At 41.5% G+C, this 27,836-nt stretch overlaps 3 protein-coding genes across 6 annotated transcripts; 1 reads left to right on the forward strand and 2 right to left on the reverse strand.

Annotated features, from left to right (window-relative positions):
* Positions 1-5,138: 5,138 nt before the first annotated feature.
* On the forward strand, positions 5,139-11,440 carry micu2 (mitochondrial calcium uptake 2). Of its 2 annotated transcripts, none has more exons than XM_061085952.1 (12): positions 5,139-5,415; positions 5,671-5,800; positions 6,962-6,993; positions 7,088-7,163; positions 7,422-7,469; positions 7,797-7,879; positions 8,589-8,639; positions 8,761-8,858; positions 9,826-9,997; positions 10,104-10,212; positions 10,292-10,449; positions 10,877-11,440. In XM_061085952.1, the coding sequence occupies exons 1-12, from the start codon at positions 5,206-5,208 to the stop codon at positions 10,973-10,975; spliced, it is 1,266 nt and encodes a 421-aa protein (XP_060941935.1). In that variant the 5' UTR covers positions 5,139-5,205; the 3' UTR covers positions 10,976-11,440. The 2 variants fall into 2 exon arrangements, with proteins under 2 accessions (XP_060941935.1, XP_060941936.1); XM_061085953.1 differs by having other exon boundaries at positions 10,883-11,440.
* A 57-nt stretch (positions 11,441-11,497) lies between these two features.
* LOC133019157 (interferon regulatory factor 2-binding protein 1-like) lies at positions 11,498-15,848 on the reverse strand. Of its 2 annotated transcripts, none has more exons than XM_061085536.1 (2): positions 13,831-15,848; positions 11,498-12,387 (listed from the first exon to the last, which is right to left on the reverse strand). In XM_061085536.1, the coding sequence occupies exon 1, from the start codon at positions 15,632-15,634 to the stop codon at positions 13,856-13,858; it is 1,779 nt and encodes a 592-aa protein (XP_060941519.1). In that variant the 5' UTR covers positions 15,635-15,848; the 3' UTR covers positions 11,498-12,387; positions 13,831-13,855. The 2 variants fall into 2 exon arrangements, with proteins under 2 accessions (XP_060941519.1, XP_060941518.1); XM_061085535.1 differs by having other exon boundaries at positions 13,823-15,848.
* Positions 15,849-16,959: 1,111 nt separating this feature from the next.
* hnrnpl (heterogeneous nuclear ribonucleoprotein L) lies at positions 16,960-27,761 on the reverse strand. 2 transcript variants are annotated; one of them, XM_061085718.1, is made up of 15 exons: positions 27,673-27,761; positions 27,059-27,177; positions 25,949-26,186; positions 25,318-25,405; positions 25,059-25,153; positions 24,896-24,968; positions 20,522-20,557; positions 20,214-20,282; positions 19,878-20,128; positions 19,553-19,674; positions 19,235-19,436; positions 19,091-19,148; positions 18,078-18,134; positions 17,457-17,552; positions 16,960-17,335 (listed from the first exon to the last, which is right to left on the reverse strand). In XM_061085718.1, the coding sequence occupies exons 1-15, from the start codon at positions 27,754-27,756 to the stop codon at positions 17,277-17,279; spliced, it is 1,647 nt and encodes a 548-aa protein (XP_060941701.1). In that variant the 5' UTR covers positions 27,757-27,761; the 3' UTR covers positions 16,960-17,276. The 2 variants fall into 2 exon arrangements, with proteins under 2 accessions (XP_060941701.1, XP_060941702.1); XM_061085719.1 differs by lacking the exon at positions 18,078-18,134.
* Between the last annotated feature and the right edge of the window lie 75 nt (positions 27,762-27,836).

Below are 27,836 nucleotides of genomic sequence, written 5' to 3' on the forward strand. Positions count from 1 at the left end.
GAGCTCCGTGCTCCTTTGGATTATTGAATTTATTGGCGATTAAACTTAAGTACAGTGTGCTGTGATGAGAAATGAACAGGCGTTTGTCCCCCTATTGTTTCTCATATTTTCTTTTACGTGTATAAGGATGGTTAAGCTTCCGTTAAAGGCAGTGGTCATTTTGACATTGTTCTTACGTTACAGACAAGCAGGAAATACAATGTAGTGAAACACAGGCAGTAAGTGAAACTTCCTTCAGATTCTGCTGTCAGTGTTTTCCCACATTTCAACATGTCAAACTGCAAATATGAAAAAAAAAGAGTCTTCCTTTCTATTAAAACACCAAATGCATATCTCTGATGCAGCAGTGTTTGATTTGACTGACTTGAGGATTTGGGTGACAGTGCTGCTCTTTGTGTCTGCATTTGCTGCTGCCCTCAGATCGGGTTGAACGAGAACAGATAAGCTATGTTACGATGTGAATGTTAATTTTCATTTGGAAGCCATTGTTTTACTTTACATACGTGCCATGTCATGCAGTCTGCAGAGAGAGTGGTTCAGAGGATAAAGCTTTTGTTCATTGAGATGAAGAACACTTCATCTGACTCTGCGGTCATCTGACAGTGAGCCTGTCAGTGCAATACATATTTTTATCACTGGAATTGGAGCTAAAATATTTTCATGTGGCTGTAATTGTTCTGAGTCATTCGCTCACGGCAGATATTTATCCCGCATCACTGTGTGCGTTTTAAGTATTTGCTTTCCATCACTTTTATGAAACACAAAGGATTTTTTTCCCACTATCCTATAATAACAGTGACAGTTGAAATGAAATAGGCAGCATTAACTGTGACTGAAGAAAAAAAATATTGTGCAATCTCTGTTTCCTTCATTGATGGTCTTACAAGTGTGTATGTCTTTGTTACTTTACATGACAACTTTGCTGCTATGACATTAAATAAACCTCCAACCCTGCTGATGCAAACTTTACGTGGAATTGATGTGGACACGCACGCTGGTCTCGCATACGCACACGCAAACACACAATCAAGCAGTGTGGTTCTCTTCTAACTTGCTCATTGCTGAAACTGACACAGTGTCCATGAATTCCAGCTGAAACGCATGACTCTGTCATCGTGAGGTCGCAGCAACTCTGGCTTTGACTGATCAGCTACATTCACTCTGTGCTTCCAAACCGACGGAGCACATTCCGGGGGTCATACACAGGACAAAACACAGTAAAGTATGTTGCTAGGACACTGACATGTAAACACACAAAATCTGAGGAGGACTAAAATGTTGGATTTTTTTCTTAGAAACATTCAAGTCTGTGTGTGTGTCATCTTAACGTGTTTATCGCCTCATGGACGTAGAGCTGAACAAGCCTTTATACTGACACTCTGCCACAGGACTGAACTATTGGAGGAAATCAACTGAAGGGCTGGTATTTTCCAAACTGTGTCCATGTCAACAACTTATCTCAATGCTTCAAATCCACCTCGCTCGCTTCTGTACATACAGTCACCGCTGCAACGCAGACATTTTGCTGCTGTATTTACGGCTTTCTTACAGCAACCGATGAAAATGCTGAATCTCATCCAGGTTACGTACGTGCAGTTTTGAATAAGATGTGAGAGGACATGTGAATAGCCTCATTCATGTGAGCAAAAATAAAGGTACATGCAACTTTTGTTATGCACTAAAGTACAGCCCCGTGCACAGTGTGAAACAGTAGTGGTGATGCAGGGTCTATTCTATAATTAAAGAAAAAGAAAAACATACATACATGTATACAGTATTGCACAAATTCTGCACAACTTGATGTATGTTTCAAGAATTTACATTTTAAATATGATTTGTTTATTGAATTGAATAACATCTGCCAATATCTGTCTGTGGAAATATGAAATATGGTATTGTCTCATAAAATCTCTTCATCCCTTCATTTTGCCATTGTCTTTTTTCCCCTCCATAGCTTTATAGCACGAGCTAATGATGGACACGTTAAAATGCTGCGCTACATGAGAGTTCTTTTAAGTAAATGATCCTGTGAGCAATCCTAAAAGGCTTCAAATGAATTGTTGATTTAATTGATTGATTGATTGCAATAGGCAATACATCTCTGAAGATGCCGAGCACCAAAGGGTTTTAACAACTATTGCCATTCTATGAAAAGCTGAGCTGTGTAGAAGAAATTCTTCATGAATGTTGAGAGTTGCTAATTATTAGAGGAATTACAGGCATGATGTGATGAATCAAATCTCTTCACCTCATGCAGCATGGAGAGAAGAGCCACATGATTATTCTCTGTCTCATAAACCCTTAAAAGAACCTGCTGCTGACTCATGACAGGGTATTTTTAGTCAGTTGTACTTCCAGGTGTCTCTCTTCCTTTGTACATGGGCCTTTTCTTGTTACTTTTCACTTGATTATGAACCTCACAATTTATATCACAGTGGCGCACACTTACGTGGCTGTGGCTCAGGAGATAGAGAGGGCCGCCACTAAGCAGAAGGTCGGTGGGTCGAACCCGGGATCCGTTCCACATGCTGAAGTGTCCTTGGGCAAGGTATTGAACCCCAAACGGCTGTGCTGACAGTGTGTGATAGAAAATGTGCCACATATAGAAGCTCTATATGAAAGTGTAATGTGTGAATGTGTCTTGTACTGTAAAGTGCTTTGAGTGTTGCATAAGGCAGGAAAACCGCCATACAAGCCATTTCCATACAGTACCACATAGGCATCATCTGACATAGACGTTACCAAAACATAAAATACATTTCCTATCACACTAAAACTACACTGTCACTTTCTCACAGGAGTAAGTACCCATTCCCTGCAGCTCACTGAGATCTGAAGAGTTTCTTATTTGAATAAAGACCATTTCGGAGCCATTCAAAACATTCTCCTGTCTCCTAAAACAAATGATGAATATTGTTATCTGTGGTCATAGCAAAGACCTGTTTCCATAGCAAATAACATGTGTGTAGGTGATACTGCAGATAAATGCCTGGGCTCTGTGGACAAATTATAGAGGACATTCTGCATGCCTGTCTAAACTGTCAGTAAAGACTTCAAATATCTTCTCCCTAAAGAATTTTAGGGTTTGCTTGTCATTCATTAAAGGAATTCTTCTCATTTGGAGACCAGCCCCTTTGCCGCGGCTTTATGTTTAAGTTAAATTCTTGTCTCTGAGTGACTGACAGTGCTCACTGAGACAAGGCAGATAAATTCGAACTTTAACCTTTGCTGTTGCTGCCGTGCTCTTTGTGACAGGAAGCTGCTCTCTGTAAGTGAGCCTGGTGTCATTCAGGCTGCTGCAGAGTGTTGGGGGGGCAGCAAAATTGACATGAGGAGGAACCACCTGCTTTGTTCCTTTTACCACTGTATGCTTACATAACTCAAGCACAATCATTTTTCACTTCTCTGTAGTGAACAGCTTCTCTCCTTTTGTTGATCTGTTTGGAAAGACGCTTTGTCCGCTGTGTGTTTTCCCACTGACTTGGAGTCAGATCCCTGCATGACATGATTTTAAATACTGTATGATTTTGCTCCAAAGGACAAAATGTCTTTTGGTTCCAAGAAACGCAAAAGTTACAGGAAATGAGCACAGAGTGCAAAACAAAAAAGCCGCCCTATCAAACAGAAATAACTATGATTATTCAGTCCAGAGGGGATTTTTAAATATGTGGTTAATGATTGTGGTTGCCAATATTCAACATAATAGTGTTTTATTATACAGAATTAGAAGATTACATTCATGCGCACTGATTTGTGTTTTTGTGAGGTTGATCTATTTAGTTAACTTCCAATCTCATAGATTTTGTTGCTGCTTTGTGGCTCATTTTTCCATGTTTAGTTATTGATTCTGTGGACATGCACATACAAGCACACAATCATGAGCTTATGCTGTCTCGTGCTCAAAGTAAAATGAAAACTACGACAGACTAACTTGCAAAAGTAGAAAATATCAAAGAGTAAACACAGTAACAGAAGAAACAAATTTATTATGTGTGGTAATGACTTCTTCATTAATTGTATAATGTCCAGTATAGATGCATATGTCTTTGTGTTGTTGTTGCCCTTCTATAAAAATGGCAGGAGGTGAGGCATTCAAACAGGGCCCTGATTTCTGTGCTACATCACTGTGGTAATGTGTTGTGGATGTACTGAGGAGAACAGTAACACATCAGTTCTCTCAATTGATCATTCCTGATGCTCACTCAACCTAGAAATCGTCCTTTATCTGGAAGCTTCTGATCTCTGCTCTGAGGAGCCATGAGCATTCACCAGAATTCATCAATACTAACCTCAACGCTACTAGCCTACCTGGAACAAGACATTCATGGTCCAGGGCGGCAAGCCCATGGAGAGGGGATTTATGCAATGTGAAGAAGGAACACGAGAGGATTCAGCAGACTACAGGTACAACATTTGAGATTTTCAGATCCAGGAGAGCCCAGTCCAGAGAACAGCTACTAAAGACACTGCAGAACCCTCAGTCTCTCAGGCCGCATAGGAAAGGGACATGTATTTTGTATATATAGTATATATTACCACTTTCCCCTGAAGCATCTGGACAAATACATCATAATTAGACACATTAAACAATAAATAATTATTAACAAACAGAATATCAAAACATGGTGAAGTCCGTCCTGGGAGAGGGATCCCTCACATGAAACATCTAGTTTTCTACGTTTTTCCCATAGTGAATAGGTTGTTTTTCCTCACTCTTGTTGGGGGTAAAGGACAGACTATGTGATTTGTGAATATGGGCTACACAAATATCATTTGATTGACTCATTGATTGATTTATTGATACATAATAAATTAATTTAGAAAAGAGTGACAGATGTTAGTCGAACCGTTTCTAGAAGCCTGCTGGTAAGTGTTTGGACAGTGTGTACATTTAAGTGGAATACAGACAATCTGAAGTCGATACAGAACACTGCACCTCTCTGACAGCTGATCCGGCTGTGCTGTCGTCATCAGAAAGGGACGTCTCTTCAGATGACAGCGTCGGGCCGCAGCAGAATGTCTGTGGCGAGAGGATGAGCAGAAACATGCGGTGCAGTCAGGATGACGTCACGGCGAAATCTGATCTGAGACTGCAGGCCTGGGCGTGGCGCGGTCACGTGATCTGTGGCGCTGCTCGTTCATGTGGGCGGGGCGCTGCTACGGAAGCCTCTGATTGTAGCCAGCTAACAAGTTAGCTTCCGGAAAATGGCCAGCTGGGGGAGGGTCTCTGCGGTGCTGAGGAACGTGTTGAGGGGCCCCCGGACTCTGTGGAGCTCCGCCGTCCGCCGGGCTGTGGCTCCTGTTGTTGTGGGCTCTGTTGTAGCGGGAGGCCTCCTCTGTTATTATCAGAACCATGCTAACAACAGAGCTAATATCCGGAGTCTGCCCTTCACTGTTCACGCTGAGGAACAGAAGGTGAGAGCGGAGACACACACACACACACACACACACATACACAGACACTGAGCCTGGTCCGTTTCATATGTGTGTTATTTAAACGCATAGCAGCTAAATGTGAGTCAGCGCTACAGGTAGGGCGTGAACACTTAGTATAAACAATGATGCCCTCTAGCGGCCACTCACTGACACAGCACACAGACTGTGAATCCTGACTAAAGCTCATTCTGCTCCTGCCTGTGATGATCATGGTGTTTGTTTTTGCTGCTTTAGGAAGCTGCTGCTCCTCAGCTCTCTGCCAGGAAGGTCCGCTTCAACAAGTTCGCCTCAGTGGTCTGCGAGCAGGAGCCCTACATGACCCCCAGAGACTTCCTGTTCTCGGTCATGCTGGAGAATGTGGACCGTAAGCTGCTCTATGTCCTGCCCATGACACTGTGGAGCCTGGAATGGAGTCTCACATAGGACTGGGCAATAAAACCATATCTATAATTATCACAATATAATTTTCGTGAAAAGCAACGTAGTCCAGCATATATTAAGGATAGCCCAGCATATATTGATTCAATGCTTATGCATTCTGCAACCACAGTGATACGATGAAGTAGTCTATTATTATTGAAGAAAATAATTTGAGATTTCAAGAATGAATTCATATTATTGTTAGAATTAAGGCATAATTTAACAATTTTCATTATCAGGACAATAAAGGGAACATTTAAAGAGAAAAGTCATGAGAAATTTCATCTTAATATGATCAATCAAGCTTTAGTTGTTATTAAACAAGAAGGTCCCACAGTTAGGAGGTGTAACACTTGACCGATCTACCTCAGATTGGTAAAATGTTTGAAACCACAACCTTCACTCAGGAGCGAAAATCTGTGTGTAAACTTATTGTGATAATTATCTGTATCGATTGATATGAACATACACACTCAGCACTGGCCAATCGGCTTGCTGCTCCCTCACCGGAGGAACAGTTGAATGTTCATAAAGAGTGGAAATATGAAAATGTTGCACTTTAAAGCATCATCACTCCTTTTATCATCATTAGACTGACAAAACTCAATAACATCATAGATGAGGATAGGTATATAATATGATGTACGAGTGTGGTTGTGGTGGGAATTGTAATTTACTTTCATTTGACGAATGAAACATAACTTATAAATGAAACTCGGCTGCATACAAAAAACTTTACTAAAAAAACAAACTATGAGAATAAAACGTGTGATAATGACACTTTTTTTATTCAGGCAGCAGTTTTAATCAGCAGTACGCTTGTGATAGCAGTAGTTACAGTTAGATTAATGCTATAAGTGAACTATTGAAATCTTAGAAAATCATTTCAAAATGTCCTCCTACTAATCCTACAAATACGCATGTTTTATTCTTGTGTCATGTGGTTGTTCATTGTTGATAGTTTCAAAAGCCCTTGAATTAATGCATCTATGTTGAACATTAAAACCCGGTAGACACTCAGACATATAAAACCAAGATGCCTGAAATTAATTTACATGTAATGCTGACCTCCTGCTGTTAAACCTTTCTGTCTGTTTTCATGTAGGGAAGCTCCAGAAGAAGATTCTAACAACACAGGTATGTCACATCTCCCTTTCTCTGCACATGTAGAGCACAGTCATACTTTGGGACTAAAGGTGCTGTCGTCTGTTTCCTGTTGGCGTCTCTCCAGGAAATGGATAAGATGTTGGTTGCTGCGTCTAAAGCGTGTGCTGGTAACGAGCTGTTCAGAACCTTAGGAGACAATGGTGAGTTATTAATCTGTTGTCAGAGGGGAGTTAATACACAGGAGCTCCGGGCCTAATACTCTGAATCCACATCTGTTCACACAGTATGTCTGGATTCTCTGAGACTGGATTCAGGTCACACTTAACTTGTGTTTATCTGTGTGTTGGAAAATACGTCTGTATGTTTGCACGTTATTTCTTTTCAATATCAATCGTTATATTTCTTGGTTATCTTCTGTCCAAAGGAAAATGTATCATCCATGTCTTTATGTATTGCAGGCCTGATATCTTACACAGAGTACCTGTTCCTGCTCACCATCCTCACCAGTAAGTCACTCATACATCTCTGAACCTTACACAAGCTGCAGGGCCTTGTTCTTCCCTGACTCAAGTGATTAATACTAAGTAGTAACCTGAGAAACGGATTTGCATGGGATCTTTTGTTTGCATTCAGTGATGATACTGCTTGTTTCCACAATTCTGTTCAACCTTTTGCACACTTGCACATTAAGAGTGGAGAGCGACAGTTTCTCAGCAGCTGCTGATATTTGTTCCTAAGATGTCCACTAACCGAATGAATTGATTCGTTTGAAGTCGTCTGTATTCAGAAAACCAGACAGAGTCCTGATAACTGTCGATGCTTTGCTGTTGCAGAGCCACGCACAGGATTTCACATCGCTTTCAAAATGCTTGATGTGGACGGCAATGAGCAAGTGGACAAAAAGGAATTTCTCAAGGTAGGACCTCTAAAATATCCAGCTTATTTAGCAGAGAAAGAATCAAAGGAATATATAACGTGACATAGTCACAAGGGACAATTTGTGTTACAGAAAGGATTATGATTCTGTTTGTTCACATGTCTGTGTGCACCTAAATTTCTAAATATAACCACCTTTAATGCTGCCGCTGATGCCACAACAGTGTAAGTAAGGAGACGTGGATCTGTGTGAAGGTGAGGGACAGCTGCACTGCTCGTGTCATCTGTTCTGTGTTTAGAGCCTGAGTCAGCTCTTCAATTTATGCCAGTTATTATATATTTATTTTATTACTCGCAGTTTTTGTCTGGTCCAATTAGGCTTGTGCTCTGTGATGACAAGCAGACCTCTGCGTGCTGAGTCTAGCTCAGGCCTAGACTAGTAGGCTGCATGTTGGCACGTCATGAACCTTGTGTCGTATTGTTTCGTGTTGTGACTTGGTGCACAGGCCCAAAGTGTTCAATAATACGAGCCAAGTGCATGAGATCTGCTCCAGTCTCCTGTGTGTGTGTGATTTAGATGAAGGTTGCATCTCTTGTTTGATCGGTGAAATTATACTTTTTTCTTATTTTTTGTTTGGTAGTTCAGAGAAGAAGGATGTATGTACTCAAAAAAATCTAGTTCATAAAATGTTTTTAATTTTCTCTGGTTAAATGGAAACAAATAATCTTTTCTTTTTTATTTGCTGAAGCTCAAGAAAATTATTGGGAAAAGTAAATTGAGAGTTCCTAAGGACACTGAGGTGAGTATTTACATTCTCTTAAAAAAATATAGAACTGTCCTTTTTCAGCATAATTTATTTAAGTGTAACATGTGACCGTTCAGTTTAAATGTTAACTTTACATGTTACATGGTGTTTACAGAAACCAGCAGAGGAAGGTGAAGGTGTGAAGACGACACTACAGGCCTACTTCTTTGGGAAGGAAGGAGAAAACAAGTTGCAGTACAAGGACTTCCTCAAGTAAGAAAATGGCCTCTACAGAAACACTCACCTACCTTTGCAAAGGGAAAGAAAATGCCGTCCCACAATTCCTTAAAATAGCAAAATTCAAAGTTCTGCACAATTCCACACCAATCAAATCGGTAGATACATGTAGCCAGGAGTAAGTGCAATCAAATTCTAGCACGGCTGTTTAATTTTTGTAAGTCGTCAGTAACTCTGTCCCCGACTCCTCGACCTCATGATGTTTTCCACAAAGGAAAAAATGTTTTTTTTAATGTACGACAGCAGCAATAGTCTGACTCACTGTAGATACGTTTGCCATTGGCTGCGAGTCACATGCAGCATCCTCCTACCTGCCTGCCATCTGAATGTTATGTTTTCAAAACCCTCTTCACTACAGGAAACAGCAACTAGAATCGATACTCTGAAAATCAGGTGTTTTGACAAAGATTTGGATCCTGCAATCACACAGGCAACATTTACATCTTGCTGATTTTCATGGTGTTTTCTATGCAGTGAATTAGCCTTTGTAATGACGGTGCTCGCTACCCGACATACATGTTTCACCAAAACACTATTTTGCAGGGCGCAATCACTGCAGACATGATTTAGGTCCTTTTTTTATTAGTCACAAAGTTGAAGTGCATCAAGCCTGTTATGGTAGTGTATTTACACAAGTGAATGAAAACTGTTAGGCTGGCCTCTGAAATACAAACAAACATTGAGGTTGATACAGAAGGAAAACTGTAAGATGATGTTTAATCCCTATCATCATTTTGTCTCTTATAAATGCAGAATTTTCACTAGAATAAAGTCACACTAACTATATCATCTTTATTTATACAGAAGGTGAATCAGTGTTTAAAAAACAGGACTTTTTCCAAAGAATTGAGACTTCATCGTAAAGAATGGTTTTAGTGTTAGAAATAGTAATAAAGTGATTAGCTGATATTGTCACATTTCCAGTAAACCATGTGTCCTTCAGGTTCATGGAGGACCTGCAGGCTGAAGTCCAGGAGATGGAGTTCCTGCAGTTCTCCAGAGGTATGGACACCATGCGAAGAGAAGACTTTGCAGAGTGGCTGCTTCACTACACCAACGTAGAAAACAATGACATCTATTGGGAAAACATGAGGAAGAGGATCCCAGCAGGACAGGTAATGGCTCTGCTTGTCTTCTGCCACTCTCACATGTAACAGAAATAATGTACAAAAATTAAGTTTAATGTCACTTGACAGTGAACTGACACATTTTGTGTTGCAGAGCATCACATTTGATGAGTTCAAAGCCTTCTGCCTGTTCACCAACAATCTGGAGGACTTTTCCTTTTCAATGAAAATGGTCTCTGGAACCAACCGTCCTGTTGGAATGGGTAAGAGCAAGTCTGGATAGGACAGTGTCCTCCTCACACAATTTACAGTGGATGACGTGTTGTCTGCTTGTGATTGCAGCCCAGTTTAAGCGAGCTGTGAGGATCGCCACGGGACATGATCTGTCTGTTAATGTGCTGGACACCGTGTTTAAACTCTTTGATATGGACGGAGACAACTGTCTGAGCCATAAGGAGTTCATTGGTGTGATGAAGGACAGAGTACTACGAGGGCTGAAGGTGAGGTCATCCATCTGAAACGTCTTACCTCCGCCAAGGAGTTTATGTTTTCAGCCCTGTTGGTTTGTTTGTTTCTTTCTTTGTGAGCAAGAATTAGCACAAATATTGGGTGGATCACCATTACACTTAGTGGAAGGATGTGGTATGGGTCAGGCAAGATCACATTCAGTTTTGCTTCTGATCTGGATCCAGGACTTTATCACTTTCTTTAACATTGTGGGATAGGGTGTTTCTAGATAAATCTTTGTAATTTGCAAATATGTCTACATAAATGTTCATATTCAGTTGTTTCATAATGTGCAGATAGCAAATCTGACTGCTGCTGAAATTTTGAGATCCTAGCTCTAGACATACTTTTAAGATGCACCTGTTAATTTATCAAATGGTCTTTTATTGTTGGCCTAGTTTAATTGGGTCCTGTTCTCAGGTGCAGCCTGACGGCTTCTCTGGCTACTGGAAGTGTGTGAAGAAGGAGACAGTGAAGGCAGCCAAAGAGGCCCTGGGAGACACCGGCTGCCCGTTCTGAACCACCATGATGTTCCAGAAGGAGTCTGATAGACGATCACTCATTCTGGTGTCTAATAATCACATAAGCGGCGTGAACACAATTCTAAATGTAACCACATGAAAAGAAGCTAAGGATTTATACCACTGTCTTTTGTATGGATGACGTGTTTACATAGGAACAGATCTATTGATTGATATTAGTTTACTTTGCTGAATTTGGGTGTGGTGTTTACAGTGTTCCAGTTATTATCTTAATCAAGTCACGCATGTTATATTCATAGTGGCTGATGACTTTCAAATTGACCCGTGCACTTTACAAATTTAAGCAACGTGTTTACGAAACTGGTGATCAGCGTTTCAAGGGATGAAGGCTTAATCTGTACATGTTGCCACAATAACATTTTCATGGGCTTTTATAATAGAGGGGTTTTCATGTTTTTGTTTAAAATATTTATATAATAAAGATTTATTTTAAAATGGTGAATTGAGATTTGTGGTTATTAGAAAACAAACCAGCAGCAAAAAAAGGAGCTATGACTAATAACTATTTTGTAATTTATTGTAGAATTGACCTGTTAAGATCACATGAGTATGTGGGTTAACCATTGAAGATTGTGGTGCTAATTATTTCATCATACATACAAGTCAAAAAGTAAATAGACAAAACAAGCTTACGTCTGTGATAGATGAACAAATTAGTGACTGATGCCAAGGTTATCAGTGAATACAGCATACACAGCTACAATACAATAAAATTACATTGCGCATGAAGCCATCTTTGGTCTTCTTATCACTATAAACAAATACATATAAATTTGTATTGTATCAAAAATAGAAATTACATAGCCATATTGAAAGTAAATTCACATTTTTGACATACAATATAGGGAGAATACCTAAGAGACATAGTATGGGATTACATTTTTTAATCCTTGGCTTTAAGGACCCAATGGTTTTTGCCACATTTTTAACATTCATTTGTTTAGAATTGTAGGATTCTGTGAAACCATCCATTACTATCGCTGTCACCCATCTGTGTAGGACAATATGAAACATATATGACAAACACACAAACGAAAGACAGAAGAGATTGTCATTCTTTAAAAAAATCAAGCATGTGCTTTGAATCCTGGGCTTTGAAACGAGGCCAGATGAGGAGTCTGCTGCGCTGGACACACGAGAGAGGGAGAAACGTGGTCGGGACTCAACGTTCGGTAGTCCCTCGCAGGTGTGCCGAGCCCTGACAGGAAGGACATGTCCCGCCACTCACGAGTGAGTCTTGAGTTGACTGTGTGTGTTTTGTGTGTGTGTGTGTGTCGCTGTCCTGCAGGGGTTCAGAGTTATTGTGTTCTCAGAGGCACAAATGATGAACTGCAGCCAGAGGACTTCTGCTTGAGATAATAGGGAAGTGCTTTCAAAGTGTTTGATCCACTGGGGAGAAAGAAGAGAAGTCGGTGTGAGGATTTGGGAACATTTTTGATCAAACGGTACAAACAAATGACAACTTTTTTATTTTTTCAATCAACTGAGCAGTGATGTTATTCGAGGTAAGCAAGCGTTTCTTGCTTGTAGTAAATCACCAGAACAAGCTGTCATATTGTTCTATATCTCAGAACATGCCCATGTCGACATTTTCAAAAATATTTTTGTTTTGTCCGAGAAACAGTTCAAAGGCTAAAGAGTCTGAGGAAACCAACAAATACCTGATGCTCTACAGCACATTGAGTTCAGTGGTTAGTTAATAACAGGGCTTTAACACCAGATTAACACTTGGACTGAACTTTAGTTAATGACAATTATGCCTCAAAGGCTTCCATTTGTATTATTTTCTAAATATTTTCATTGTTTTTATTATGATTGAAATAGTTTATTGTGTCCCATTTACAACTCAGCATCCAACAAAACCCCTAAGTTGTCATGATGACAGACTACACACTATAACGACTCATCAGAGTATGTGGATCATGTGGCTTCTACTCAAATAAGGCCTTCAGGATTATTTTCATTATTGATTCACCTATCATTTAGAAAGAAAGAATCTGACCTATAAAAGTTTAGAAAATTGTGAAATGCTTTTTATTCAAAGGTGAAACCCCTAAAAAAAATGGGTTTGTCGGGTCAAAAGGTCACATTCACTATGAGAGAAGAAAAGGGAAGAAACGCTGCAAATCTTCCTCCTGGTATTAAGATTCAAAGGAAAATGCTTTAAAGAATAATCTGTTGATTAATCATCTGTCGCAATAATCTCATAATTGAAAATCAAGGATGTGGTGGGGGAAATATTGCCAGCTGATGAACTAACATTAGTAAAGGTCATTTTTCATTACGTCCCAGGTTTAAAACTTTTGTTTAGATACACTTATTCACCTCTGTAACTTTGCACTGCAGCCACGGCTTCCTTTATTCTATATAGTATAGTTTATAGTATAATACTCAATGCCATGATGATTAGTGCTAGTTGACGCTTGTTTAATAATCTCACTACACTAACTCAATGAATATAAATATAGCTTTTGTGACAGAGGTATTATAACCTCATCCTTCCTGCCACTAGTTTAAGGTTGTCTTCACCTTTGTGTTTATTCTATTGGATAGATTAAATAAATTGGAACATTAACGTTGACTTTCAACTGCAATTTCAAGTAAAGAAGAGTCACATCTGAAAGAGGGAAAAAAACATCAAAACAACATATCAGCTGTTGATGACACTGATTCTCCTGTTTTGTGCCATCCCTAGTTTTTTATTTTTTAATTTTCGCAAATTCAAATGTAAAATCTAATTGAAGAATGGTGATGAATCCTAACCAAGCCTCTCAGGACAGATGTATCCCTTGAATTCACTTGTAAAAGAAAGATGTTTTCTCACCATCTTACCATTCACCACAACAGGATGGAGAGGTCAAGGGTCGCTCTCCTTCTTTACTGTCACATCTCCGTCTCCGGCCAGGATGGTCGAGATCTCTCCCTGCATGAAGGCCCAAGGCACGGTGGATCCAGCCAGGGGACAGCGCTCCCCACTGGGGCAGTACACCTCACCTCCTTGACCTTGGCTGCGGATGAAACCCCGGGTACAGGGGAAGCAGAACTTGTGGTGCGGGACAGAGGGACACTGGACAAAATGAGTGTCCTCCAAGCGCTCTCTGCAGAGGGTGCAGCAGAGCAAGGTGCCCTGAGCACCGCTGGATGACTCGCCGGCGGTGGGGTTGCTGCTGGGCCCCACCGAATTTAAGCCCTGCCCCATGGATGCCTGGGAGACTGAGGTGGAGGCGGTGGAGGGACTGCTGCTGGTGGGACGCCCAGCTGAGGAGGAGTGGGCTGTGGACATGCTGGGGCTCTCTCTGGCCATCTGACTGGAGCTCAGACTGTCTGCGACTCCCATGAGTGCTGAGATGGGTGAGGGCTGGCTGTGTAAACGGGGCGGGCCTTCTTGAGGGGCAGCCATGCCAGGAAGCGGTTCCATGCCTGAGTAAGCACCTCTGGGCCAGGGCTCTCTCGCGTTATGTTCAGGCCTCCCTTCGCTCTCTCCATTCTCCGAGCCTGGAGAAGCCTTGCGGCGGCGAGCTGTGCTCTTTGCCTGCAAAGGGCGTCCAGCGGCTGCCATGGGCAACACCACATCTGGCTGTGGCAGAACCTCTGGGATTGGGGGCTCTTTAAACATCCGCACGCCATCATTCAGCAGCTCGGCCAACCCACGCCAGTCTCCTGTGCCCTGCCGCTTCTCATACTCCACATATCGCAGCCCAGAGTTCACCGCTTTACCTGCATCTTTGGCCGAGTCGCGGAACATCTGCCTGACCAGGTCTGGGACTCCTGAGAAGATCATTCCTGACCCGGAAGGATACTCCACAAACACCTTGAGGTCAAACTCCGGGGTCGCGCTGGCATCGAAGGCCAGCACCCGGCCCATCAGGTTGTGGTCTTTCCTGAAGCGCACATTGAAGGGGACACAGCTGCTGAGAGCTACCAGCACGTCCCTGACTGCTTTGGGGCGGTTTGGCCAGCCTTCAACCCTGCTGCGAGAAATCTCATTCAGTTCACTCATCACTTCATTGTTCCTCCACAACGCAGGATCTATACCCACCAGAGCAGAGGTGCTAGCCCCCACGCTCAGAGACACAGCCTGCCGTCTTCCAGCATCACCCATGATAGGTGCTGAGACTGCCAGAGGTGTGGTGCCACCCCTGGAGCTCGACAGAGGGGCTAGCAGCCCGTGAGGGGTCGCGACTAACCCCTGGGCTAGCAATGCGTGGGATATGGTGCCGTGGAGACCGGGAACTGGCCCGGCTATTGCCCGACGAGTGTTCGGACTCTGCCGGCTGCCCTCGGACAAGGCCACATCTTCGGCTCTGTGCAGCCCGTTCGGGAGGCGAGAGGACACCCCATACTCACCCCTCCCCCTGTCCAGGCGCTCTCCATGCTGCCGCCCTGCCTCCACGGGCCCGGACGAGCTGGGTTTGCTCTGCTGAGGACCCGGGGACCTGCCGTCTAAAACCCCGTGCGTGCTCTTCAGCTGCCGGGCGGTCTCGATGAGGAGCTCGATTCGGTCCGCGCCGTCGTAGTTGACGCAGCCCCGGCACACGGCCTCGCTGAACTCCCACAGCATGGCCCAGGGCATCTTGGGCAGATCGCAGAGGTAGCACCATTGCCGTCTGGAGGAGGACTGCGAGGCGGAGGACATGTTGTTTACAGGCCCGCGACCAAACTTTCTTCGGAGGCCTTCACGTACCGCGCTGCGCTCTTCGGCTGTTCTTCAGTTCTCGGACGCGAGCCGCCACATGCCGCGGATTGATTCACTACGGAAAGTCGAAGGGAATCTGAGCTAGAGAACCGCGACCGCTGGTGACGACATTTAAAAGTTAGCAACGTTTCCTCTGTCGGTTTGTTCGCGTCGGTCTGTGTGGAAGGAAGTAAAATGTTATAAGACACCGGAAACACCTACGCGACTGTGACGCGGGGCGGGGTGGGAGTTGTAGTTTTTAACTCCTTTCGCCGTTTTCTTTATATTTGGCTGAACGTATGTGTTTACACGTGTCTCTCTGATCCGAGGGACGTTGGATAAAGTTGCACCAGACTCTGTGCAGGGTTGTGACGTGGACCAGGGAAGATCAAATTTACATTGTGCTGTGGAACCGGTTCAATGGGCGGATCCAAGATTATTTCGAATCCCTTTTGTCTACGTTCCCAGTAGAGACATCCAGCCTAGTGTTGTGAATATTACTCATTTCATAAAATCCCTCAAGTAGAGGCATACACATAGTAAAACTAGACAGAACTATCACTTTATCAAAGATCCTGGAATAGGCACACCTTCACATTCTCATGATCAAATGTAGCACGATAAAAATACCATCCCATTTGTAAAATCTGAGAGAACAGAAAAAAGGTGTCTGTTGTGAGATACCTGGATATTTGTTGTTTTAAACAAGGCCTCAGCTTAGGCGATGTCATTAAACGTTCATTGAACATTTTCATGTGGAGAAAATGTGTCTAGCCATGTGAACATCAGAGGTTCAGAGGAGAATGATACATGGTTATCAAATTCAGGGTCTTGTTGATTGACTATGAACAATAATAACTGAGGTTTGTTTCTGTCACACTATCGATATTTAAGTGAAAGGGTGATCAGTAGAGCCGTTGAACATCTTATTTATAAAGGAAAAAAAGAGTATACAACTTTCTGATAATGGCGGCATCATCTCATGGTTTATGTGTAAAGAGAATTCATGTTAAAGGCCACCAGACGTGTGCATGCAGCCAACAAATAATTAAAACACTAATGGCATAATGGCCTGTGAGTGCTTGTTTCTAGTGATGCCTTTTGGGTGTTCAGTTAATTACTCAAAGAATAAATATAAGGTAAGTTAATTTATCAACCCAGCACTTCTAAAAGCAATGCAGCATTCAACAACAGAGGCTTCTGTCTGATGCAGGCTTAGGTCTTCTCCTGATATATATATATTTTAAAAAAAACTTTAGATAATTAAGTAAACACAACCAAAGTAATACTCATAGTACTGTTTACTGAAAGACAATGACTACATGTTGGTGACTATGAACTTTATTTATAAACCAATAACAGGCCCATAATTAAACGTTATATTAGGTTAGTGTGCAATGATTCAAATCCAATATTGTGTTAACATACAAAATAAACAAGGGATTGAAAAACATGATAACTCAAATAAAATTATACAAAACCAGTTCAAGCACATCAATCCTAGGTTTGGTCATCACTGGTTGAATGTTTAATATGTGACAACTGAATTGCAGTAAACTATGCAAAGACACAAAACATTACAAACAGCTTGAAGGGAGAGTATTTAGTTGGCATGGTGTGTAGTTGAGAAACACAGCTTCAGTGTGTAAGGGTAAGGCCCACCTGTAACAGAGACAAAACATTAAACATTTTAAAAAACATTATAAAGACTGTTAAACGAACAGTATGTAGTCAAATCTACATGACTGTGTTGGTATGTTAATGTAATGAGATGAGTGCTTACTAGGGTTTTTCATCTGGTAATGGTTCATCAGAGAAAGGCCTTCCATAGCGTCATTGATGGATTCCCACTCCAGCAGGCCGGATGAACTTCGCTCACCTAATGTGCCACACAAGATGATTAAATTACCACAATGGATATACTCAACTGTGTGTTAATGCACTCAACTAAACAGATCTGAAAAAGCCTCAGCATAAACTAAAATATATATATTTTAAAAAAAAATTCTGACCCTGATTTGACGTTCATCAGGTATAACAGTTTCTCTTGAGCCAACACAGACACACCTACACATACTTTTATCAATTGCAAAATAGACTACTGTAATGCTTTTCTTTCTGGTCTTACAAAGTCAAATATTGCGCAATTGCTACAAAACTCAGCTGCACGCATGCTGACGAAGACCAGAAAGAGAGCACACATTACACCAATTTTGAAGTCTCTGCATTGGCTACCTGTGAGCTTCAGAATTGATTTTAGAATTCCTTCACTTGTCTATAAAGCTCTTAATGGTCTTAGTCCTAGCTATCTATCAGATTTGATTTTATCCTAGGAATCATCTCGACCCTCAGGTCCTCTGGCAGTGGCCTTTTAATTATTCCCAAGGTAAGAACAAAAACTCACGGTGAGGCATCCTTTCAGTATTATGGTCCTCGTCTGTGGAACAGCCAGCCTGAGGACCTGAGGGCCGCAGATAGTGTTGATATTTTTAAAGGCAAACTGAAGACGTTCCTTTTCAGTCAAGTTTTTAAGTAATATTTTCTTATCTACCTATTGCTTACATATGTATGTATGTATGTATTAAAAGTATTTATTTATTCTTACTTGTTTTTTTTCTATTTATTTATTTGTCATTATAATTATTTTTTTTCTATTTATATATTCTGGATTATTTTCAAATTCATAGTTTAATTATTTTCTATGTACACTTTTATTTATTTATCCTTTCATCTTAGTTTTAAGTTCTTATCCTGTCCCTGGTGTTTCCTCAATTCTGATAGTGTTTCCTCAGAACAGATCATGCAGTGTTCTTTTTTAGTTTCTTCATTTTATTGAAGTGTTTTGGGTGTGGGTTGGTAGATGGTGGGGTGGCACAGGGACAAGGGGTGTGGGGGGAATTGTGTCAAGCACTTTGAGCTACATTATTTCATGTATGAATAGTTCTATACAATTTAAGTCTGATTGATTGATTGATTGATTGAACAGTGAAGAATATGAATGCTAATGATATAACCCTACCAAATTACAGATGTATACAAGATAATTTGATTAGTATGCCAGATTCAGATGATGGCGTGAGGGTTTGATGTGATTTTTTAATCATGCGGATCAGTTGAAGCTAAATACAAGTGACAGTGTGTTGCATATACCATAGGAACTGTTAGGCCAACATACAGACTGAGTGTAAAGCTAGCTTAGCAATTATACCCATCCTTGCTCTTTACATAAAGAAACGCTATATGGATTTAAATGGACAATTTATGTAGTGTTTTTACAGTCCTACCTCAAAGCGCTTTACACAACAAATTACAATCCATCGCACACACTTTATCCATCACACATCATTCACACAATGACAGCACAGACATCTGGGGCGGAATCATAAATAGCAATCATGACAAAAACGTATTACTCACTTTTTCCAGAGAAAAGCTTCACACTTGTGGGGTCCTTAATACCCAGTTCATCACACACCTAGAAAGACACACCAGTGAAAATGTGAGACAGTTGTTTGTAGAAAATCTTTCATTCACAGGGATGACCCTGGAGGATTTCCGTACCTGGTTGAAGATCTCTTCAGATATGTCAGGTTGTGCGTTAAAGAAGTGCAGGACATTGCTGGGGTGCTGGATTCGGTTTTTGGCTGCCTGCTCTGGGGAGGTGAAGCGGTTGTTGCGGGAGCCATGGAAATCTTTGAAGCTGCTGGTGTTGTCTTCTAGCTGGTAACACTGTCCTGGCACGATAGCCTGCTGCTTGGACACACTGCCAAGGAAAGACAGCCAGAAGTCATATGTCTGTGTGTCTAGCTCCACACCGTATCTTCTTTAATTTTTGAAAAGTCAATGCTATTATCCTGTAATATTTTAGGAAGCTCTTACCAAACGCTGAGTTTCTGTCCGAAAAGGAAGTTATTGTTGAGGTGAGTGATTGCTCTGTCCACAGAGTAGCAGTCTCCCATCTCCACCATTGCTGCTCCGGGCTTACTCTTCATGAACTTAACCTGAAGAAGAGAAGCATCCAGCTTCACTGCACATAAACAACTTCATCATACAATTGTTGATGGAGAACTGTTGGTAGCATAACCTCTCATCTTTTACAGTCATACAATGAACAGTGTATTTTGTTACTATTCCAACTACAGTGATCAATATTTGATATCTTAAGAGTAGAGCTTCAAGGGGTGTTAGGCTCCATTTCACTTACCCTCTCTATGTTGCCATAGAGACAGAAGATGTTGAAGACCTTGTCAGCATTGATCTTGGAGGGCTCAAGGCCATACACCATAAGAACCGGGGAGTCAGCATGAGGACCGTACTCAGGGGGCGGTGGTCCATATCCAGGGCCATAGCGCTGGCTACCACGACCACGCCCACCCATCCCTTGCCCCATGCGATGGGAAGGAGGGGGGCCGTAGCTGTCGTCATTGTAGCCATGATAACCTCCTTGAGGACCACCTTAATTAAATAAAAGGTCAAGATACAGTATTAGGATGTTATCCACCACTCCTAATGCAAGACCACTGTATTAATAAATACTTACCATAATCAGGTGGGTGGTCTCCTAGAAGGGCAGGCTGCCTCTGCCGTTTGTTTGGATTTCCATTGGGATCTAAAATGGGGAGAACAAAAGTTGCCTATCAAACCATTAAATGACAAGAGCTACATTGTGATAAGGTGCAAAACTGTGATTAGCATGCAACAAAAGGAACTAACATCCAATGAGTTAAAAGAAAAACCTGCAAGCTCTATTTTGCTAAATTAATGTGACATAATGGAGATTTTTAACGGTGAGTTTGAAAGATAGCTTTCGAGACCTCCTACATCTGCCATCCTAATACAAACACACACCTTGTGAATTGTTCCAATTGCCTTCACCATCAGCATCTGTGCAGGTACACACATACACATGTCAAATCCAACATTAACATTGAAATTTGGCAAAAATGTATCAACACATTTCTTAATATCTGTGAAAATATTTGGAATAAACATTCATATAGAGGATCAGAGATTAAATAGGCATCAATGTTTTGAGCAGCACCTGCAGTCTAAGCATGTTTTATTGGGAACTATGACAACAAATCAGGATAAGACACAGGTTTCACATCAGAAGTGACAAGACATCAAGCATTTAAACTAGAATACAGTATTAAAGGGGAAACAAATTAAAACAGAATTATAAACTGGCTTAAATTCATCAGGAAATTAAAATATTCACATGTATAAGTTAATGTTATATGTTTAAAAGAAAAACCCCACAAGCTCAATTTGATAAAACCAAGATTGAATTTCGTGCATCAGCATCCATGTTCACTTTTCTGCCTTCCAAGTCTCCACAATTAATGTTTATTCAAGTCTAATCATCTGCACTGATTTGTTGAAAGCACATCCACCTTGTCTACACTACTGTAGATATTTTTTTAACAGACATTTTCCCCTACTTAAAAAAATAAGCTATGTCAATGTGAAGATCGTGTAACAAAATGTCTCCATCCAGACAATACAAAAATGACTACAAATGCTCAAGCAAGTAAATACCAGAGAGGAACATTGTGAGCATGCTCAGTTAGCTCATATTCATGTCAACTGGTATATAGCTGCCATTGTTGTCATTTCTGGAAAATGCTCATTAAAAAGCAACACTGGGAAAGCGCTATGTAAACTGTGACAGCATCGTTTGCCAGGCGATTTTAATTCTTCACACAGACACATAGAAACCAGAGTTTTTGAAAGTCTGCAATTTGAAATGCATTGAAATGCAATGTAGGGTGCAAGTCGTCTGGAATAAAAATGTGGCTGTGCCCTTTAAAGTGTTCACACCTTATTTGATGCAACATCTCCACTTAAGCTATCATCAGAAGATGCTGCCAAACCACAATCAAGAAAAAAACAATATTGATATAAGTAGGGCGGCTGTGCCCAACTATAGTGTTGCACTCAGCAGGTTTATAAACCAGAAATATAGTGGCCTATCAGCAAACATGTTCTCATTGACACCCAAATTGAATTCATAAGTGTTAGGTGAATCAGTGCTTTTATCATGGTATGTTATCCGTTGTGTTGAGATTGAAGTCCTACACACACATACAAACAAGCCCACACACCCATCCACAGCAAACAAAACCTCCTGTGGTAACAGATAATTTCACTATCATGTGCAACCACAATAAAAAAATGTGTGTTACTAAAACCTATATGTAAATCAGTTAAATAAAAGCTTACATTGAAAATCCTTCCGAAGTGCCACTATGGCTCCAACACGTACATGTACATCTTTCCAAACGCACTTAATTGTTTCTATAAATCAAACTTACAACTACTCAACCACTCACAAGCTCACTCCCTGAAATACTAAAGGTGCTTGGGTACGGACACAATGCGTTGTAATCACACTGCCATAAATTTATATTCTTTGAATATTGCAACTATAATTTGGAAGTTGCAAAAAGGACTCAAAAGCTGGTAAATAATTTACATTCATCTATTATTTGCTGGTGTTACTAAGGTCACAAGAGAACATGATGGCAACAAGTTGTTTTTTTCCCCCATATCAGTCAGATTATTCATTCATTTCTTTAAAGTACTTACAGCACCACACATGGAGCATGGGACACAGTGGGCAGGTAGGGGGCAGTCTTCAGCAAGGATGCTACCCGCATACCTCTGATTCCAGCCTCAACTCATTCTCCCTCCTCAGTCCTTTCCTTCTTCTGTCCTTCCTTGCATCCCCACCACCAGGAAGAAAATGACACCCGTGGTCCAAGCTTGGTTTTGACTTGCTGCCAGTTTGTTTTGTAAGTTGCTAATCGAGGCTCATTTCCAGCTTACCGTGCTCTGATCACACAGCGGGACATTTGCACCATTTCAGAGTGGGCTGTCAGTCCAAAGACACACTGAGCCAAACCTGCATCACACGGGAGGCGTTAAAGGGATCACTATGGGCCAGTTCAAAAAAATATTTAAAAAAGGGTAAATTAAATAACGCAGAACAACACAAGAACAGCACAGAGAGGAGGGAAATGGGGAGGAAGGCAAGGAAAAACAGAACACCAGAGTCCATAAATGTAGGAAGCGTTGCGAAAGGATTGTAATCGGTTTGCCTCTGTGCTTATATGCTTGATAGGTGTTTGATGCCTGTGTCTTCGTGGGCCCCCCTGTGGATATTTCTTCTTGTGTAAAAATGGGCGTTCACATGATGCTTGCTTATTTGAAAAGGCATCTAGTGACGATGTGCTGTCGTGGTGGTTCAGCTCTGTGTGTTGTCGCGGATATTCAGCTCGTTGTGTTGTCATGTTGTGTTCGGCACAGGATGGCAGAGACGAGCGGTATTAGCATCTGAGCAAGAGAATGGCGTCTTTTTTGTTTATTGCCCCAAGTATGTGATGTCATCTGTTCCCTGGTCAGGCTGAGTGTGTCTGAAAACTCCTCTGTTGCTCCCTGTGGTTGTGTTATGGCAGGCACATCCCGAGGGCAAAGAGGCGTGGCAGACACGACCACACGCATGACTCCAGCCCTCATCATCAATGTTTTGTGTCAAAAGTGGCGACTCCTCAGGGCTCTGCAGATGTGCTGTACTGGATGAGAGGTGGTGGTAGATGCTTATCAAACTATCGTCAGTCTGTGGTGGATATGCACGGTGTCTGTTTGCGTGGTCTTGGAATATTTCTGTCCCTCAATTTGAAATGGTGTCTATTGTCCAACACCAAAAATAAAGAGGTTTCCCATGTCAGGTGGTGAAGATAGGGGTGATGATGGACTTGGAATAAGGAAGTACAGAGTTGAAGTTGTGTTCCGGTGTTTGTTGCCCCACTGTGTCCGATGTGAGCCACAAAGCTGATTTACTTTAGCTGTGGGTGCTGCTGTTATACTGTCGCTGTAGAAGTTGAGGTAAGCCTGTATGAGTTTGCACAGTGAGGACACAAGGAGTACCTCTGGTTCATAAGGCAGCACAAACTAGAATACCAAGAAATGGCTGGAGAGGACGAGATGTCAAAAACCTGTATGAAACCTGCAATGTACATGTATTGGCTGTGTACAAGAGAAACAATTACATCTTTTAGAGTATCCGGTGATAAAAGAAAAGAAAAATGAAATTTAAAACACCAGCAAATTTCTACTGCTGTCCACAAGAAAATGTTTACTACTTGAATGAGGTTTGAGTAGGAACAAGGCTCTGAGCACATAATACTTCAGTGAATATCTGATTACATTACAGTTGGTCTACTTGCATCTAGCAGTATCCTGTATTTTAACCAGTATTTAGGTCATACAAGTGTGGCCATAATGTGCCAAGTGGCTGATGAAGTTTTCAGAAAGATCAAAACATTGGTTTGCGAATGGTTTGTTTTCGCTTCGTGATCCAAAAAGCACCCATTAACTAAAATTATATTCATACACGCTATGACTTTATCTTCTTAAATGTTCATTGATTGATTCTAAAGACAATACACATTTTAAATATAGATTTGAAAGCTGAACCATGTAGATGCCATGAAGTGTGTTTGTAATACATATTTTACACCAAAGGTCCCATGAAATGCAGAATGTTCTTTTGCTCAATAATAAGTAGTTGTTGACCCCTGATTACAGCTTTATGCACCACCTGCCCTCAATCCCAGGTCAACCTTCATGTTGTAATACATGTAGAGCACATCAATGCCACATCAATGAATTCACATCTCAAGGGTCATTTCATGGGACCTTTAACCAGAGGCATGTCTAGCTGTCTCTAAAGTCAACTCACCTGGCTAGTGCAATGTCTAACTTCAGCTATAAAATCTCCACTATGTTTGAAAGAATGCTAAAAAGGTGTGATAGTCTTTAGTGTTTACTGGATGAGAGTAGGCAGGGACGTGAAGCTGTGCAGCTGTGGCATGCTCTATAGGGAATGTGAAACTATGTGAAGAATGGTGTGCCTGCATATGCTACTGTGACGGTTGCTTTGAGCGGTACACATGCATGACACTGTAACTGAAGTTGGCTGCCCTGGAGGTTTCTCCTCATGCCCTTACTTTGTGCCTGCAGTGTGACGAGAAAATGCATTAAGACTGTGAAGGCATCACAGGAATACTGCCTATGAACACATAGTCAATAGGCATGTGGAACATCTGTGATCTGAGGCAGTGCCCCCGGAGGCCGACAACCCTAACCATCCCACACAGTGGCATGAGAGGAAAAGAAGAAGAAAAATGGGAGAAGGAAAGCTTGGGGGCTGCATGTTACCTTGGCCACTCAGGGTGGGATTAGTGTAGTCCCACGTGTCTTGGTCGTTTTTGAAGACATTAAGGCGTGCTGGCTGTGAATTGCAAAAAAATGTTTTCTCTCATTAAGACCTAATGTTTATTCTCTTGGTAAAAAGATGACTTAGATATTGTCATAGACTCACCTTGGCATATTCAATCTTCAGAGTGCAACAGCCAGAATAGATGTCTGCCCCATTTAGAGAGGCTTTAGCCCTCTGGGCACTTTGGACCGAATCAAATGTGGCAACAGCAAGTTAAGGAGATCTGATTATGAGAGGAAGTCTGAATTCAAATACACCATCAATCAAGTATCCTTAAATGTCAGCTTGTTATAGAATCATAGTGGATCCAAATATAGAGAAAGGTGGCCAGTAAAAAAATACAGTAGTTCTTAAAAAGGATATTCAACCATGGCTTGAACACCATTCTTCCTGAAGATGACAATCCTCTGTACCGGACCGCAGTTGTTACAAATGGTGTAGAGCACATCCTGCAGGAGCACACGTATACATTTACACTTTAGATTTTGTCAGTACTCTTTATACAAACATCAAATATATACATTTTAATTTTAATACACAACCAAAGACTTAATCATCCTGCGCTGGTGATTGCTCTCTGAAACCAAGTTACTATATTTTGAATTAAAAACATAATTTATTCAAAAAAAGGTGGAAATGAAATTCAGTGTACCTGTGTTTAGAATATTGTCTTGAAAAAAAAGACATCTGCATTTTAAAACACTAATACCACAAAAGCCACCAATCCCCCTTTATATTACTGATGATGCACTAGTACTTTGAGCAAAATAGCAGTTAATTAAATGTACCTAGTCCCTTCCTTATTCATAAAGTCAGTTTCAATCACTGCTCAAATCAAACACTTCAAACAAAGCTTAACGTACGGAAGCCCGATGAATGATTCGGTCTGAATTCGTAATTATACAGTATTGTATACACATTGGTACAATACTATATTAATTATGATGTGAAGCTATTGTGGTACAAAATTATTGTTTTCATAATGACATTACCGTGGTGATTGGATAGATGGGGTTTATGATGGTGAGCAGCAGCACATTGTTGACGCTCCGCGTGTCATCTGCGTCTCCTGGCCGGGAGATCTTTTGACTAGTGGAGTAGTTGATGAAGGCAGGGTGGCCTGCTATGTAAACCTGATTCTCTGCTGCATAGTTGACAGCATTGCAGGAGCCATTCATGTCTTCATACTCCACCAGGGCCTGGCGCTTCTTGGGCATCATAACCACAAAACTGTAAATAAATATTTCAAGACGAAAATTACTATTGACAGTCAATTAACCATGCGTCATCTATAAAAAGCATCATTCATATAAATGTTTAAAATCCTGAGCAACTCGATGGAATTGATATTGCCTTGACCTAACTACATTTTATTAGAACAGCTCATAGTTTAGGCTTTGAGTTTCACTGGCTTTATTTAGACCTCTTATAATCAATTATATATCAAAGTTGGTCTAGTAGGGCTTAATAAGGTGCAACTTCATCTGCGATTAACACTCAGCAAGAGTGGGGAAAAACTACCAAAAAAGACAATGTAAAAACCCAGGATGGTAAGAAGTGCAATATATGTCACGAACATATGTCCCAAATGATCTGATCAGTAGTGGAATGATTTATATCAAAAAACTGTTCACACCTAGTATTGTAAGGAACCCTGTGATCAGGGCCCAATGATGTTGCTTTAACCCACTCTGAGTTAACAGATTTGACCATTGTCAAAGTGTTTGTAATTTTAAGAGCAGGAGAGAAAGAGAAACAGACAGAGAGACAGAGAGAGAGAGAGAGAGAGAGAGAGAGAGAGAGAGAGAGACAGAGAGAGAGAGAGAGAGAGAGAGAGAGAGAGAGAGAGAGGCATTCCCAGCATTCCACAGCACAGACGAGTTACAAAGTGTCTAGTGTCTGCAAACAATAATAATAGTCTTTCAAGGCTGACTATGTTTTCTCACACAACCACCGCAGTGAAAAGCTTGATTAGCTGAGAGTGGGGCTTTCTGTGAGGGTCTGTTCGTGGCTACTATGACACTGTAACGTGTAAGAATTACACCACTTAAGAATGCAGAGTGAATGTGACACACACATGGCTTTGAATGGCCTGACATTACCTGATGGCACCAAACTCCTGCAGGGCCTCCACCAGGTCGGCCTCCATGATCGCGTCCACCAGGCCCCTGATGTGCACCACCGCGGAGGGCAGCGGTTTGTGAGGGTCTTCGTAGCTCTCCTGAAAACGAAACGAGATGATGCTTGTGGGGTCTTACAATACGTCCCCCGCCCACATAAAGGCTCAGGGCAGCGGCTGGAGATGTGACAAATTGTGACCCAAATCATTTGGTTTCATAAAATGTATCAGGTTATAGACGATAACGGGGGGTAAACCCGACACAATCTTTATATTAATCATGTTATGAAGACCTTTAACATGTTTTCTGTCCGTAAGCAAAAGCATAAACATATAATTCAGTAACTTTTTAATTAGACAGTTGGATAAACCGCATAACCACACTAATGTGTTTCTATCTGAGCCTGTCCCTCTTTATGGCCTGGCCACTATCCAGGAGAACTGGTTTAACTTATCGAGCTAGTTAGCTTCTTCAGTTTAGCTAGCGGCGAGACCAGCATCCCTTTTTCGAGCTTAATTCATCTCTTAGAAAAGCAAAACCTGGCACATTTTAACACAGCATCTCACGACCATAGAAGACAAACCGGAGGGCCTCACCGTCGCCATCCCCCCGTCCTCAGTTTTCTGTCTTTTCGTCGCTCTGCCACCTTCTCCGTAGTATCGGCCCGCAGCGGCAGCCATGTTGTCCTGTCTGCCGGAGCGCTGCTGCCTTCACGGGCAGTGGGAAAAACGATTTTCTATTCCACACCTTTCTCGAGACA

Source organism: Limanda limanda, chromosome 14, assembly GCF_963576545.1.
Source record: "Limanda limanda chromosome 14, fLimLim1.1, whole genome shotgun sequence".
In the NCBI taxonomy this organism is placed as follows: Eukaryota; Metazoa; Chordata; class Actinopteri; order Pleuronectiformes; family Pleuronectidae; genus Limanda; species Limanda limanda.